General features: G+C 45.8%; 1 protein-coding gene across 1 annotated transcript in view; it reads left to right on the top strand.

Moving 5' to 3' along the window:
- The window catches only part of PHGDH (phosphoglycerate dehydrogenase), a 36,679-nt gene extending 26,940 nt beyond the window's left edge, over positions 1-9,739 (top strand). Inside the window, 5 exon segments of the mRNA XM_049765923.1 lie at positions 4,924-4,980; positions 4,982-5,057; positions 7,337-7,467; positions 8,289-8,526; positions 9,216-9,739. Of these exon segments, the coding sequence (XP_049621880.1) occupies positions 4,924-4,980; positions 4,982-5,057; positions 7,337-7,467; positions 8,289-8,526; positions 9,216-9,370 (657 nt within the window). The 3' untranslated portion in view covers positions 9,371-9,739.
- Positions 9,740-15,962: the final 6,223 nt, after the last annotated feature.

Below are 15,962 nucleotides of genomic sequence, written 5' to 3'. Positions count from 1 at the left end.
TATACATTCAACACCAGACCCATCAATAAGGGCCCTCCCCAGTCATCCCCCTCCATAAAAATCTTTCATATTTTAAAACCATATTGTATTCATCGTTCACTGTTTATAGCCTAAATTTGGAATTTGAATGTTATTCTTTAAATCCTAAGAAAAAGAAGGAAGGAAGGAAGGAAGGAAGGAAGGAAGGAAGGAAGGAAGGAAGGAAGGAAGGAAGGAAGGAAGGAAGGAAGGAAATGAGAGAGAGAGGAAGGAAGGAAAGAAGAAAGAAAGAAAAGAAAGAAAGAAAGAAAGAAAGAAAGAAAGAAAGAAAGAAAGAAAGAAAGAAAGAAAGAAAGAAAGAAAGAAAGAAAGAAAGAAAGAAAGAAAGAGAAAGAGGGAAAGAAACAGAAAGACAGAGAAAGAAAGAGAAAGAAGAGAGAATGAAAGAAGGAAGAAAGAAAGGAAAAAGAAAGAGGAAGGAAGGAAGGGAGAGAAAGAGAGAAGAAGGAAGGAAGGAAGAAAATGAGAGAAAGAGAGAGGAAGGAAGGAAAAAAGAAAGAAGGAAGAAAGAAAAAAGAAAGGGAAAGAGGGAAAGAAACAGAAAGACAGAAAGAGAGAATGAAAGAAAGAAAGAAAGAAAGAAAGAAAAGAGGGAAAGAAAAGAGGGAAAGAAACAGAGAAAGAAAGAGAAAGGAGAGAGAATAAAGAAAGAAAGAAAGAAAGAAAGAAAGAAAGAAAGAAAGAAAGAAAGAAAGAAAGAAAGAAAGAAAGAAAGAAAGAAAGAAAGAAAGAAAGAAAGAGAAAGGAGAGAGAATGAAAGAAAGAAGGAAGAAATAAAGGAAAAAGAAGAAAGAAAGAGGAAGGAAGGAAGGAAGGAAGGAAGGAAGGAAGGAAGGAAGGAAGGAAGGAAGGAAGGAAGGAAAAGAACAAAGAAAGCCAGCCACATTCTTCTGAGCCAAGTTTTGAGTCTTCAAGGACTAACCCACAATATAAAGCACCTTTGTTGCTCAGATATCTCCTTGCCTGAGCATTTCCTGATGAAATGAGAGCCAGAGAGTGTGAGTGGGTGCGGAGAGTGATTTTGGGGAGGGAGTTCAGCCTTGGCAGCAGCTGGCACTTCTGGTTTCCTGCCAGCATTGATATCTCATTGCTTAGAGCTGTGGCTCAAGAGAGACAGAATGATTTCTTTCCTGTATCAATCCTGCCATATTGATTTGCTTGCCTGGCTTTGTGTACCACGTGCTCCTTCACCTCCCAAAGAAGTAAGGGCCCTCTGGGGTGGGGTAGGACAGGCTGACCTGGAACCCAAAGAGCAAATGCTTCTAAACACACTTGGAGTGTGTTTTCATGCCTTTGTGTTTCTCCCTCTGCTGATAGTTCAGGGCACAGAGCATCTAGGTTTCTGAGCAGGTTCATTTCATGTTTTTCAAACTTTATTTGTTAATTGATTGATTAGTTTTTGGGCCACACTCAGCGGTGCTCAGGGATAACTCCTGGCTTCTGCAGTTATCTTCACCCCTGGTAGGCTGGAGGACCATATGGGATGCCAGGAATCGAACCAGATCCCTCCTGGATTGGTCTCATGCAAGGCAGGTATCTTACTGCTGTGCTATTTCTCTGGCCCAGTTCATTTCTTCTTGATAATTTTGGCTGACATTGAAGCATAACTTCTGCCAGCCCTTCTGTTTTTCCTTTTGAAGCTTTTGTAAATGTGGGATTTTTGGGGGTTTTTTGCCTTCAGTGGTCAAAGCCTGTAAATTATTCATAGTAATATGAATTATGAAAGACATTTGAGGCCTTTTCATGAAAGGGAAAACCAGCTACATTAAATGGAAACACAAATGTCTCCTTGTTACTTAAGGGCAAAACATTCAAAATACTTAGATTAAAGCAAATGTAGGGGCCGGAGCGATAGCACAGCAGTAGGGCATTTACTTTGCAGATAACCCATCCAGGACAGACAGTGGTTCAAATCCTGGCATATCCCATATGAGTCCCCCAAGCCTGCCAGGAGCGATTTATGAGCACAGAGCCAGGAGTAACCCCTGAGCACCATCGGGTGTGACCCCCCCAAAAAAAAATTAAACTAAAAAAATATAATAAAGCCCCAGAATGGAAAGTCTCCTTTCCTTTTACAGGAAGCATTGAGCCTAACTCATTGGTGCTTAAGAGCTACTCCCAGCTCTATGCTCAGGAGTTCCTCCTGACAGTGCTCCCTCCTGGTAGGAGCAAACCCTGAATGCACCCAATCTTATCTGGAAAGACATTTTTTTTTTTTTTTTTTTTTGTTTTTTTTTTTTTTTTTTTTTGGGCCACACCCTGTGACGCTCAGGGGTTACTCCTGGCTATGCGCTCAGAAGTTGCTCCTGGCTTCTTGGGGGACCATATGGGAGCCGGGGGATCGAACCGCGGTCCGTCCTAGGCTAGCGCAGGCAAGGCAGGCACCTTACCTCCAGCGCCACCGCCCGGCCCCTTGGAAAGACATTTTTTAAAGTTAGGGTTTTTTTATTCCCTCCCCCCAATAATTGATTTACAATATTCTGGAATTTCTGAGATTTCACTCCACACTTATGTACATCTATAAGTTGACATTATTGCCACTACCAAAAGACCCTCTGGTCATCTATCTCATTCTTCTTGCCCCTTTCCCTTAGGAAATCATCAGTGTTTATTAATTCTAGGAATTCATTTTGTTATTTCCTTGTCAGTGTGCTTCGGTAGGGCATATTCCACATGAAAGTGAATTTTTGGATAGCTGAAGACAATTCAGACACATTGGAAATTTCTGTAACCCAATTCTTTACTGCAGGTTAGTTCTGCTCTAATCTCAGACACAGATTAATATATGAGTCCTGTTAGTGCCTGGAGACATCTGGCTATTCCAGACTCTCCCTCTTTGTTTTCTAGAAAATACTAGAAGCCTCTTTTACTCAGAGGAGCTGGCACAAGCACTCCTATTACTGTGGCCTTGCACAGTAGACAGAAGTGAGGCATGAAATGATCTTCGGGACCAGCTTTGTCTCTTGTTCCCACTCTGGGGTTGCTCTTATTCTGTCTCCTCTCTTGCATTTTTTTGTGCTCCTTTTTGTGCCCTCCCCCTTAGAAATCATCCCAGGGAGCCCCCAGACCCAGTGCCTATACATAAAGGTTTGCTGGACAGTCCTGTCTCCCAGGCTATTTCCAACGTAAGCCCATACTTGCTTTAACTCTCTGCCAGTTAATGTCTTTATGAAGACAAGATATGAAGAGTATTTTCTTTCTGTCACATCTTAAGCTTCCGGCTGGATTTCTACCACCTGCCAGATTTTTAACTCAGTCCTTTTTAGATGGGTCTCTCTTTCAAAGGGTGCTAGTAAAAGTACTTACCTAGAGCCATAGCATCTTAACCTCATGTGGAACAGAAATTTATATTCAAGACATTCCTGGCTTTGGCCTCATAGTGTTTTCTGGTTGATAAAACCCCAAACTTACTATCTTAGATGCATATGTGTTGTCAACCTCCTTTCACTGTCCAGTGTATAAATGTCCCTTCCAGTGGACCTCACAGAGGTAGTGTTTGAGGAGTGAAAACATCATGGAAAGTATAACACGACTTTATTTATGTCTTAATAATATTTTATTTAAACACCTTGATAACAAACATGATTGTGGTTGGGTTTCAGTCATGTAAAGAACACCCCCCATCACCAGTACAACATTCCCATCACTAGTGCCCCAAATCTCCCTCCTCTGCACCCCAGCCCCACCTGTACTCGAGATAGGCTTTCTACTTCCCTCATTCATTCACATGGTTAGGATAGTTCTCAGTGTAGTTATTTCTCTAACTGCACTCACCACTCTTTGTGGTGAGCTTAATGAATTGAACTTCCAGCCCTCCTCTCTTTTGTCTCTGAAAATTATTGCAAGAATGTCTTTCATTCTCCTTAAAACCCATAGATGAGTGAGACTATTCTGCATTTTTTTCTCTCCCTCAGACTTATTTCACTCAGCATAATAGACTCCATGTACATCCATATGTATAGGAAAATTTTATGACTTCATTTCTCCTGATGGCTGCATAATAGTACATTGTATATATGTACCTCAGTTTCTTTTGCCTTTCATCCTGTTGGAGGGGCATCTTGGTTGTTTCCATGAGTCTGGCTATTGTGAATATGTGCTGCAATAAATATAGGTGTGAGGGAAGGGATTTTTGTATTGTATTCTTGATAACACGACTTTATTATGACTTTGAGTCACCATGTTTCGTGACTTTGGACACATCCTATTTTGAAAATAAAGATAAAAAAATTGAAGGAGATGTCCACAAGAGGGGCCTCCCAGTCTCCTTCTGTGTGCTCCATGGCCCTATGTACTCTGTCTACATGTGGATTCTCCCAAACAAGAGACACATGTCCTCCCTAAACAAGGTGTAGCAGTTCAGTACGGGGGCAAATGCTTTCATCCTCCCTCCTTGCAACATGTTAGAGTTTAATCTTTGATCCTAGAGCTCTCCTCAGCTAGAGGAACATGTTGTTGTCTTCTTATTGGTGGCTGATGGCTTTTGTCTCACATGCACCACCCAAACACAACACCCACACTCACAAATACATACACACATTCATACAACCCCCAGCCTGTGTGACCCTCTGCTCTCTGCTTTCGACATGTTGCCAGGTCTTGACAACAAGGCTTTAATTTGGGGTTGGGATGGTGGGAATGATAGTACAACTGAGAGGGTACTTGCTTTGCATGGGTTCAATCCCTGGACACCACTCCCCCATATGGTTCCCTGAGCATTGCCAGGAGTGATTCCTGAGTGCAGAGTCAAGAATAATCACTAAGCATTGTCAACCATAGTTAGAAAACTGAAAAAATAAATAAATTGGGGGTCAGAGCTGAGTAGCTGTTATCTTGTCTTCCTCCTATCTTCTGATCTCAGCCCTGATCCTCCTTTCTCTGCAGGTAATGCTCAAGCTCCTTACCAGTGCTTTCTCTCCACACACAAAACCTTGGATTGGTCCTGGCAGAAGCATTGGGGACCCTGATACGATCCTGGGCTGGGTCCCCCAAAGGAACCATCCACATAGTGACACAAGGTAACTGAGGACGCTTCAGAAGACGGGGAGAAGAACTCTAAATTTACAACCCCCCGGGTTTAATCACTGCAATTTTATCATGGATCAGTGAGGGACTCAAGTCCCCTGGTCATGTGGTTTCGCGTCCCACATTCTGAGTGTTGTGGGGGCAAGGGGAAAGGGGGAGCACAAAAGTCACTGGGAGGGGGTTAGAGAGAGGCTCTGCAGACTGAGCACATGCTTTGCATTGGGGTTAGGGAGTGATGTCTGGCACTGCATCAACCCCCAAGCACAGAGCACAGACCTGTTCAAAAAAGATTATTGAGGGACTGGAGTGATGATGCTACAGCAGGTAGGGCTCTTGTCCACTTGAGCTTGATCCCCAGTTATTTCATATGGTCCCTCCTAGCCCACCAAAAATAATTTGAGTACAGATTCAAGAGTTAAATCTGAGCTCTGCTGGTGTGGCCCCCGAACAAACAAGCACACAAGGCTATTGAGAAAAAGGACTTCCTTTTCACCAATCGATTTTTGAGATTTTTGGGGTGTTGTTTTTTTTGTTTAAGGAGGCATAGTGCACAGATGCTCAAGGGCTTACTCCTGGGGGGGCTCTGAATTCAGGACTTATTCTAGTGTTGCTTGGAAGACCACTCATGATGCTGGGAATCAAGTTGTGGTGGGCCGGTGTGCAAGCAAGTGCCTTGATCTTGTATTACCTCTCACAAGTCATATTTTTTGGGCCACACCCAGCGGTGCTCAGGGGGTTACTCCTGGCTGTCTACTCAGAAATAGCTCCTGGCAGGCACGGGGGACCATATGGGACACTGGGATTCGAACCAACCACCTTAGGTCCTGGATCTTGCTGCTTGCAAGGCAAACGCCGCTGTGCTTATCTCTCCGGCCTCACAAGTCATATTTTTTATAGTATTTTAAAAATGAATAGGAGGGGGGCCAGAGAGATAGCACAGAGGTAAGGCATTTGTCTCGCATGCAGAAGAATGGTGGTTCGAATCCTGGCATTCCATATGGTCCCCCCGAGCCTGCCAGGAGTGATTTCTGAGCATAGAGCCAGGAGTAACTCATGAGCGCTGCCCGATGTGGCCCAAAACTAAAAACAAACAAACAAAACAAAAACAAAGAATATGAGGGGGAGGAGAGATAGCACAATGGTAGGGTGTTTGCCTTGAATGTGACTGACCCAGGAGGGACCCGGTCTGATTCATGGCATCCCATATGGTCCCAAACCTGTCAGAAGTGATTTTTGAGTGTAGAGCCATGAGTAACCCCTGAGCATCACTGGGTATGGCCAAAACACAATCAGTCAATCCAATTTAATAAAATAAATAAAAGTGAATATGATACAAGAGAGGCCACATAGAGCATTCATTCTAGGCCATAGGATGAGGGTCAGGGAGTCCCAGACACAGCGCCTTAGGTTTGATTCTGATGTCAGTCTTGTGGCTTACCTGCTACATGACCTTTCTCTGAGCCTGTGAACCTGAACTGAGAAGTGGGGGTTCCAGGGGCTTCTGCTTTGTGGCAGACGAAAGCGTGTCCTTGCCATTGCTGCCAGCCTGTGTGCAACCTTAAGTGAAAGAGGAAAGCGCCCTCATTTGGCCTCACGGGGGCACAGCGCAGACTCCAGCTGCTTCTGCAGATGTGATGAGAAGGCTGAGGATGAGGCCTCCATTGGGGAAGGCTGGGACCTTATTACCCAGGCCATAGGGAACAGAGTAGCTTTTGGTTTTATTTCACCTCTTCTACTCCCATTTCCTAAGGCTGGCAACGCATGAGTACCAGCTCAAGAGAAGAATGAGATATTATTTGTGGGCCCGGAGAGATAGCACAGCGGCGTTTGCCTTGCAAGCAGCCGACCCAGGACCAAAGGTGGTTGGTTTGAATCCTGGTGTCCCATATGGTCCCCCGTGCCTGCCAGGAGCTATTTCTGAGCAGACAGCCTGAGCACAACCGGGTGTGGCCCAAACCCCCCCCCCCAAAAAAAAGATATTATTTGTGTCCTTTCTCAAATGATAGTGACCCGCCAGGGCCTAGTGATTGGGGAGCAGTGCAGTTGGTTTGAGTTTTACAGAAGAGTTTCTCTTTTTCTCGTGTGTGTTTGTGTGTGCTTTATTATTTGTTTGGGGGGCCACATCCACTGGTACTCAGAACTTACTCCTGGCTCTGTGCTCAGTGATTATTCCTAGCGGTGCTCAAGTGACTCTATATGATGTCAGGGTTGGAACAAGGATCAGCTGCATGCAAGGCCAATGCCTTATCTGCCTTCTCTGTCCCGCTCCCAGGAACATCCCTGAAGAATGCGGGGAACTGTCTGAGTCCTGCTGTCATTGTTGGCCTTTTGAAAGAAGCTTCCAAGCAGGCTGATGTGAACCTGGTGAACGCCAAGCTGCTGGTACAGGAGGCCGGCCTCAATGTATGTGCCAACCAACTTCTCCCCTGCACTTTCCCAGCCTCCCTCAGAGCCTTTCCCACAGAATAGGAACCCCTGGATCTTCTTGAATCAATGGCGATGCCTGAGCAAGAGAGGCCCGATTTCTTCATCTGCCAAAAAAGGAGAGAAGGCTGTCTGGAAACTACAGAACAGTACCTCTCCCTCCCATTTCATAGCCTGCCATAATGAAATGGCTGAAGTCAATCTGGGAAAAATCCCAGACTGTGTGGTTTCTGGCACTGCTTCCAAAGCCCCTTTATAACCATGGATCATAGAAATCCAAAATGGCGGCCTCTTGTTTCTCTTTCTCCCATCCTGGTGCCACTGCAGAGATCCATTTGCTTTCAGGCCTTCTTGCAGAGGCAGGTAGGTGTGCAGTCGCTGTCATACCAGCAACTGAGTGGCTGGCCAAATTGGGGGTTCCACATTATACTCTCTTAGTCTCTGCTACCCTAGGGCTACCCTGTGGTGTCACCCTCCCAGGTCTGTCTGTGCTTTCCAGGCAAAAGCAAAAAGTGGAGCCCTATGTGATCCCTCACTACACCCTCATTATCCCCTGTTCCTTCCCCCACCTCCACCCAAGCGTTTACCAATTCTCACCAAGTTTTTTCTTGTCCTTTTTAGGGATTCTTAACAGTGCTAGGAAGATAATGCTCAGAGCCACCAGGCTCAACCCTTTTGCCTGTCCCCTACCCACTGGCCTGCTGGCCAGGTTGACACTCTACCCAACTGACCTAGAGACCCAAGAAGGGGTTTTGGGAGATAGCAAGGGGATTGATTGCCTCCCTGTCTTCTCCCTGCAGGTCACCACTTCGCATAACCCTGCCGTGCCAGGGGAGCAGGGCAGTGGGGAAGGCCTGCTCACTGTGGCCCTGGCAGATACCCCTTACCAGGCAGTGGGTTTGGTGCAGGGTACTACACCCGTGCTCCAAGCGCTCAATGGAGCTGTCTTTAGACCAGAAGTGCCTCTCCGCCGGGGCCTGCCGCTGCTCATGTTCCGAGCTCAGTCCTTCAGCCCTGCCATGCTGCCTACCATGATTGGTGAGAAGGGAGGGGTTAGGGAGGGCTAACAGGTATGATGGTAGTGGGGTTCTGGCATTGGGTTTCATAGACTTTTCTTTCTCCTTCAGAGAAGGAGATAGCTGAGGTTATCAAGTATGGGCAACCCCAAGTAAAGCACATTTTGGAGCTGTGTCCATTGAACTCACTTATTGAGTGCAGGATGTTTGCCCAGAGGCCAGCCTAACTGCCTCCATTCCAGGGTCCTTTACTTCCTTCTCTCCATCAGTGGTGGATCTTGGGGACCTGCCCTGCTTTTCCGGGGCTCTGCCTGCTCAGAATTTGTAACAAATTTGAAAAATTGAACTTTAAATTCAGTCCATGTGCCCATAGATCTCAGCAGGCCTAATTTCATCATCTTGGCCAATTTCCCACAGAAAATTCTATTTTTCTTCCTTGCTGTTGGTCTGGGTAGAATTGACAACCAACAAGTTGGGAGATTCCGTGAGGTCTTTGCAACTGGACCTCCCTTGCCCTGCCCCCAGCCAGGGTTTTAGGGTTCTCCCTAAAGTCTCCAAAAACAGTGAGGGAAATTGTATGGGCTTTTTTTTCTCATCTTTGTTTCCAAATTCTTCACCCTTCTGTACCTTGGACATTGAAATCCAAGATGGCGGCCTCTTGCTTCTCTTTCCTCCATCCTGGTGCCAATGCAGAGATCTGTTTGCTTTCAGGCCTTCTTGCAGAGGCAGGTGTGCAGTTACTATCCTACCAGACCTCCGCGGTGTCAGATGGGGCCACCTGGCATGTCATGGGCATCTCCTCCCTACTGCCCAACCTGGATGCATGGAAGCCGAACGTGACAGAGGCTTTTCAGATTCACTTCTGACCCCGAGATGCTTCTTGGAGTCCAGCCTCGGCGACTTTTCAGATGCAGCTGGCCTGCCACACTTAGCAGGGAGAACAGAGCCTCATTCCTGGGGCTGGTACTGGTTAGGCCACTGCAGATTGCTGAATCATCCAGCCTTTCTGGAACAGAAGCAACCACCTAATAAAGTGCCTGCCCCAAATTCCTTCCTTTGCAGTGTTATTAGCCTGAAGACCCACTCCAGGAAACATGGGCAATCCTGAGTTTGGGAGGTGGTGAGGTAGGGTAGGGAGAGATACTTTTTGGAGCATCTCTGTTTATATTTCTAGGGTATTTCATAGCCCTTCCATTTGGGGAATTACATACTAATAAACAATTCAACCTAGATAATGCAACATTACTGTAAAACCATATTTTAATACAAGTACAATACCACATTAAGTTTCAGGCACTGGGCAAGGTACTAAAGGAAGGTTAAGACTCAGGCTGGGGCCTGAGGCAGTGGTGCAAGCAGTAGGGCATTTGCCTTGCAAGTGCTGACCTAGGACAGACAGGGGTTCGATCCCTGGGTATCCTATATGGACCCTCAAGCCAGGAGCAATTTCAGAGCACAGAGCCAGGAATAACCCCCTGAGCGTCACTGGGTGTGGCCCAAAAACCAAAAAGAAGAAGACTCAGGCTGACCCCAGAATTTCCATCTGGCAGGCCAGAGGATATGCAATCGCTGGATGGAGGAGACACAATTTAGAGGTGTGTGTGAATCTTGCTGAGCCCCCTGAACTAAAAAGGTTGTATCTGAGATGTTTGAGAGGGTTTCATAAAGGGGAAGGAACGCAAGAACATATGGGTTTGAACATCTTTGGGCACGTATGGGTGGGAGAGTGGATTTGGTTTTTATTTTCCAAAGCAGTGATCTTTGACCTCAGGTGAGTATTCACCAGATGATTAGCATGGGATGATCTGCTTCTACCATGATTGTGAGTGTTGGAGAAACCCATTTGTGTCAAGAATGCCAGACACTCTGCAACTGTGGTTGGCAGCAGCATGAAGTAACCTCAGGGCCAAAGAGATAGTACAGCAGGTAGGGCGCTGGTCTTATTCACAAGTAACCCAGGTTTGATCCCTGCAATCACATATGGTCTCCCAAATCCCATCAAAAGTAATTCTGGAGTGCAGTCAGGAGTAACTCCTAGGTACTGCTGGTGTGACCTCAAAACCCATGAAAAACATGAGGCTGGAGCGGTGACGCAGTGGTAGGGCATTTGCCTTGCACACAGCTGACCTAGGACAGACTGTGGTTCGATCTCCCGGCATCCCACATGGTTCACCAAGCCAGGAGCGATTTCTGAACACACAGCTAGGAGTAACCCCTGAGTATCACCAGGTGTGCCCCCCCCAAAAAAAATAATCCATGAAAAAAATTTAAGGAACCCAAGACTGACTTCAATTCCATTACTGAGCCAAAGGCCAAAGGGGCAAACACAAGTGACATGACAATGCTGAGGTCAGTGGTGACCCAGAGCATGTATGTTTGGCTTTGCTGAAACTAATATGGGGGATCAGAGGGAGGAACAGTCTAGTTGGCTTCCAGCACTCTTGATCTTCAAGCAAGTGTTTATTGACCTTAAGTTTTTGTTTCTTTATTTGTAAGGGGTAATGAGTCCTTCTACTGAGCCCAAATCAATAGTTAATAGACTAAATTGTTTTTTGGAAGATGCTGAAGGTACTTGATGAATTTCTCTTCTTCATGTCTTCCCTTTTTTAAAAAAAAAAAAGTAGACAGAACAGACCTAAAGATTCACACCGAACTTATGCCACTGAACTTTCAGTTCCAGTGAGGGTTCAGCCAGCTGTAGGCTCTAGTCTCTGCATATTAAATGACTCATTCTCTCCTGGAAATTGAGCTGTGCATCACTTGGGGGAGGAATTTGAAAAACAAGCTGAGATGACTTATAAGATGATTGACTTTGGTGCTAGGGATTGAATGCATGCAAGGCATGCACTTTAACCCTGAGCCACAAACTTATAACTTGAACTCAGAGGCCAGAGCGATAGCACAGTGGTAGGGTGTTTGCCTTGCACGCAGCTTCCCAGGATGGACCTGGGTTCAATCCTCAGTGTCCCAGATGGTCTATTGAGCCAGGAGCAATTTCTGAGCACATAGCCAGAAGTATAACTCCTGAGTGTTACTGGATGTGATCTCAAAACAATAAAAAAAAAATTGAACTTAGATGTTGGAGAGATAGTATAGTGCGTAAGGTATTTGCTATTCCTGGCTCTCCAGAAAGTCTACTGTGCATTACTGCTGCTTTAATATAAAATATAAAGTCCTGTTTTGGGGGTGAGGCCTTTCTTGGCATGGTACCTTCCACTGTGGGTCTGTAGAAGGGGAGTAGCAGAGAAATAATTTCACAGGCAGTTAAAGTTTCATAGGAGTCAGCCAGCTTTATTTCACGACCCTGACCGCCAGGTGCATTTATTTCCTCACATGCTTCTATGCTAAACTTTTCTAGAAGCCTCTCTCTGCTGCTTCTCCTTTGGCTCTCTGCCTCTTTCTCTCAGGAGCTCTCTGTCTCCCTTTCAGCTGTTCTCCATCTTCCTTGCTGCCATATTCTCCTCTTTCTCTTTCTTACCCCCTCTCTCCTCCCAGGCAGACTCCTCTACCCAACCATTCCAGATGTGGGTAGTTCTGATCCTTCAGGTGGGACAAACAAGAAGTTTGGGGAGAAGATAGCCACACACTATCAGGAGTGCTTCCTAAGTATAGAGCCATGAATAAAACGAAGAACTGTTGCAAGAAATATTTTGAGTTCAGAGATAGATTAAAGGGCTATGGCACATGCTTTGTATGTGGGGTTAGTCCCCCACACCACACAATGCTGGAATTGTTCCCTTAGCGATGCCGGAATAAATCCTCAAGCAAAATACTTAGGGTAAGTAGCCCCTTAAACTCCACTGGATGTAACCTCCAAACAAAAATGAGCTTAGTGTTACCCATGAAAGTACAAGGGGGTGAAGAGCATACGATGCTTGCCTGACTTCTGCACAACAGATGAATACTGGCCTGAGCAGCTGCACTATGAGGTCAAGCAATGAAGTGTTGAATCTTGCATCCCACACCATGAGGTTGAGTGTTCCTGAGTACCTTCGGGGCTCTTTCAATAAACAAACAAAAATAACCCTAGTCTGTTTTCTCCTGTGGAGAGAACCATCCAGAAACCCAAGTTGGATATTTCAAAAAATAACTCTTTGGGCACAGGGAAACAGGAAGTTAGGGAACAATTTCCTTACACCACTCAATTCTATGGCAAGAAGGCAAGATTCATGAGCAAATCCAGTTGTGCTAGGTAAAAGAGTGCTGTCCACTTCTCAAACATGCCCAGGATTTGGGGGGCATCTCTACTTTCAGATTTCAGAATGAAATGTATTCTGTGAATCTAGGTTGGGAAGTAGAAACCTCTGTAAGCCTTCCACTGAAGCCAGGGCTTATGTGGGACCCAGAGAACCGGGGAATGCTAACTTCTGAGATCCACATTAAAAAACAAACTGAGCTAGCTCAATGTTCCTGGGGAACTTCAGTGCTACCTCGTATTTTGCTGGGCTGGACCATTCAGTTCTACTATAATAGGACCCGGAACCTCTCAGTCCCACTAATCATGGCGGAAGGGAGGGAGGAAGGGAGGGAGGGAGGGAGGAAGGGAGGGAGGGAGGGAGGGAGGGAGGGAGGAAGGAAGGAAGGAAGGAAGGAAGGAAGGACGGAAGGAAGGAAGGAAGGAAGGAAGGAAGGACGGAAGGAAGGAAGGAAGGAAGGAAGGAAGGAAGGAAGGAAGGAAGGAAGGAAGGAAGGAGGAAGGAAAGAAAAAAAGCTGAGAGGCAACTGCTGGAGAGGAAACCAGGTACCTCTGCTACCCCCTGGTGGTATTAAGTAGTTGAGCATCTTTGAGAGAAACTGGATGTGTTCAGGGGGATTTGGCAGATGGATGCTCAGTTCCAATTTGGAACTGGATGAAGCTCCTGCAACCCAGTTAAGTGTTTTCTAAAACCCCCTCTACAGTGTGTTCAAATGACTCCAGCACCAGGAGACATGGAAGTCCCTAGTAACTAGAAGCCAGTAGTGAAAAGTCGAATCTAATAGACATCAAAGCCAGACTATCTCAACACAAAAAAGGCCACATACATGGGCTTTTCCTCCAGAACCACAAACACCACTCTAGAGTTTGTAGGAAAAGCCCAGGAGAGTCCAGCCTGCCTGCAACACTGAGGAGCTCCTTCTCCCCCACAATCAGAATGCCCAGGAGGAATGCAAAGAGCTGGGGCTTCTAAATTGCAGCTGTGCTGGTGGACTTGAACAGAGATCAGCAGATGTCTGAAGACAGACCCCTGGAAAGGAGTCAGCTGCTCCTGGATTAGCACCCCAATTTGGGGTTTGTCTCAGATTTCTGCTGTTTATTGTGATACAAACACAATTTGGGCAGAGAGACAAGTAGGCAGGTCCAGTATCTTATGGCAGTAACCTATGGGAGACTCCTTCTCCCCTCCAGTCAGTCATTTCCAAAATAAGATTCCCTGTCACCTTATTCTGGCACCTGTGACCAAGGAAACTTCGTAACTGGAAGCACTCCAGGCTTCCCCCTTTCCCACTCTACAGATTCATGAACTGTGTGTGTGTGTGTGTGTGTGTGTGTGTGTGTGTGTGTGTGTGTGTGTGAGTGTGTGTGAAGTGAGATTATTTTTTACTGAAACTTATGAAGCAGTCAAGTGAGCAGGTAGGGAAGGGGCTCACACACACACAAAAGTTAATTCTTGAGATGAAAGAAAACCAAGAGACAGAACTTGGAGCTATCTTATCATTGGTTACATGCCAAACCTTGAGATGATCCCACCAGCAACACAACCAAGGAAGCTCCAGCAGGAATAAATGTCAGCAAAGGAATATCAAAACCTTGAACTACCTTCCGGCAACCACCCTAGCAACAATACTCATTCTACCTGTTCTACCTGTGTGGGAGCCCCATGTGGGACAGGCAGGGAAAACTCTGTAAAGCTCAACTTATAACAAATGAACTACACTCACATGTTGCCTGGGTACACAGTACCTGAGCATATGTTGCCCACATCTTTCCTCTTGAGGTGTGTATTTTTATGCTTTAACTATAGGACATTGTACTGTGTAAAATATAACCCACAGGTTGTGAGGTCATACTAAGGCACCATGTTTCTAAACCCCATGCAGAGGGGTCTGAAGAAGGACAGTAGCGGCAAAGAAGTAATAAACCAAGCCAGTCAGGAAAGAAACATGGAGCCAGTGGCTCTCACCAGCAGGGTGAGGAAGGGAAGAGTGATCCAGGTGGGCTTTTACATGTTCAAGAAAGAGGTTACAGGGGGAAAAAAGATGGGGGGACGCCTTTGTTTTGGGTTAATTGCTGCATATCATCTTATAGTACTGGGGCTTTCTCTATTTTGAAGAAATGCACTTTTCTGAAGTGTGTTTGGTTGGTTGGTTGGTTGGTTGGTTGGTTGGTTGGTTGGTTGGTTGGTTTTTGAGCCAAACCCAGTGATGCTCAGGGGTTACTCTTAGCTATGTGCTCAGAAATCACTCCTGGCTTGGGGGACCATATGGGAAGCCAGGGATTGAACCCAGGTTCGTCCTGAGTCTGCTGCCTACAAGGCAAACTCCCTACTGCTGTGCTATTGCTCCAGCCCCAATCCTGAAATTCTTTTCTGTGAGGGAAGGCAACAAACTCAAAAGGTCTGTGTAAGGTCTAGGATTGACTTTGCTTTCCTTGTTAGAGCAAGGCTCAGAGTCCTGAATCTTCCTAGCCACTTTCCCAGGTAGTTGAGGTGGAATAGAAAGAAAGAGGCAGATTCGCTCCTTGAGGCTATCCTTCCTCTCCTCCTTACTTGATATAAGTCACTTGAGACCTCCATTGGAATCACTTTATAGAACAATGTAAGGGGAGAGAAAGAGAAGTACTTGCTCAAGAAATAAAAATATGTGCTTCTCTAGAGTGGAAAAAGCAAGTAAAGATACCAAGAAATGGTATCTTTTTGATAGCATGGAGGTAAAGTGTTTGCCTTGCATGCAGAAGGACGGTGGTTCAAATCCCAGCATTCCATATAATCCCCTGAGCTTGCCAGGAGCTATTTCTGAGCGTAAAGCCAGGAGTAACCCCTGAGTGCAGCCGGGTGTGACCCCTAAACAACCCCCCCCAAAATACCAAGAAATAAACAATGGAGATACATGTTTAAGGGAGACCATGAGTAGAAAGAACAAGCTTGAACCATGACTGTTCTGTAAGAGAATATTGGAGGTCAAAGTCCTATAACAGGGGGAGCACACAGCCTAGAAGTAAGTTTTTCTGTTAGGTATCAAAACTTTGGAGGGAAGTGGGGGCCAGAGCAATGGCACATCAGGTAAAAATGTTTGCCTTGCACACAGCCAATTCAGGTTCCATCTCTGGGTTTTCTGAGCACTGTCCAGAGTAATTCCTTTGGTATACAGTGAAGAGTAATCCCTGAGCATCACCATTTTGGGCCAAAAACAAACAGGGGCTGGAGTGAAGTATAGTGGGCATGACATTTGCTTTATATGCAGCCAACCTGGTTTTTTTCT

The sequence above is a fragment of the Suncus etruscus genome, chromosome 19 (assembly GCF_024139225.1).
Source record: "Suncus etruscus isolate mSunEtr1 chromosome 19, mSunEtr1.pri.cur, whole genome shotgun sequence".
NCBI classification, from domain to species: Eukaryota; Metazoa; Chordata; class Mammalia; order Eulipotyphla; family Soricidae; genus Suncus; species Suncus etruscus.
The sequence above is the reverse complement of the archived record's forward strand: the minus strand, read 5'-3'. Positions and strand labels throughout refer to the sequence as shown.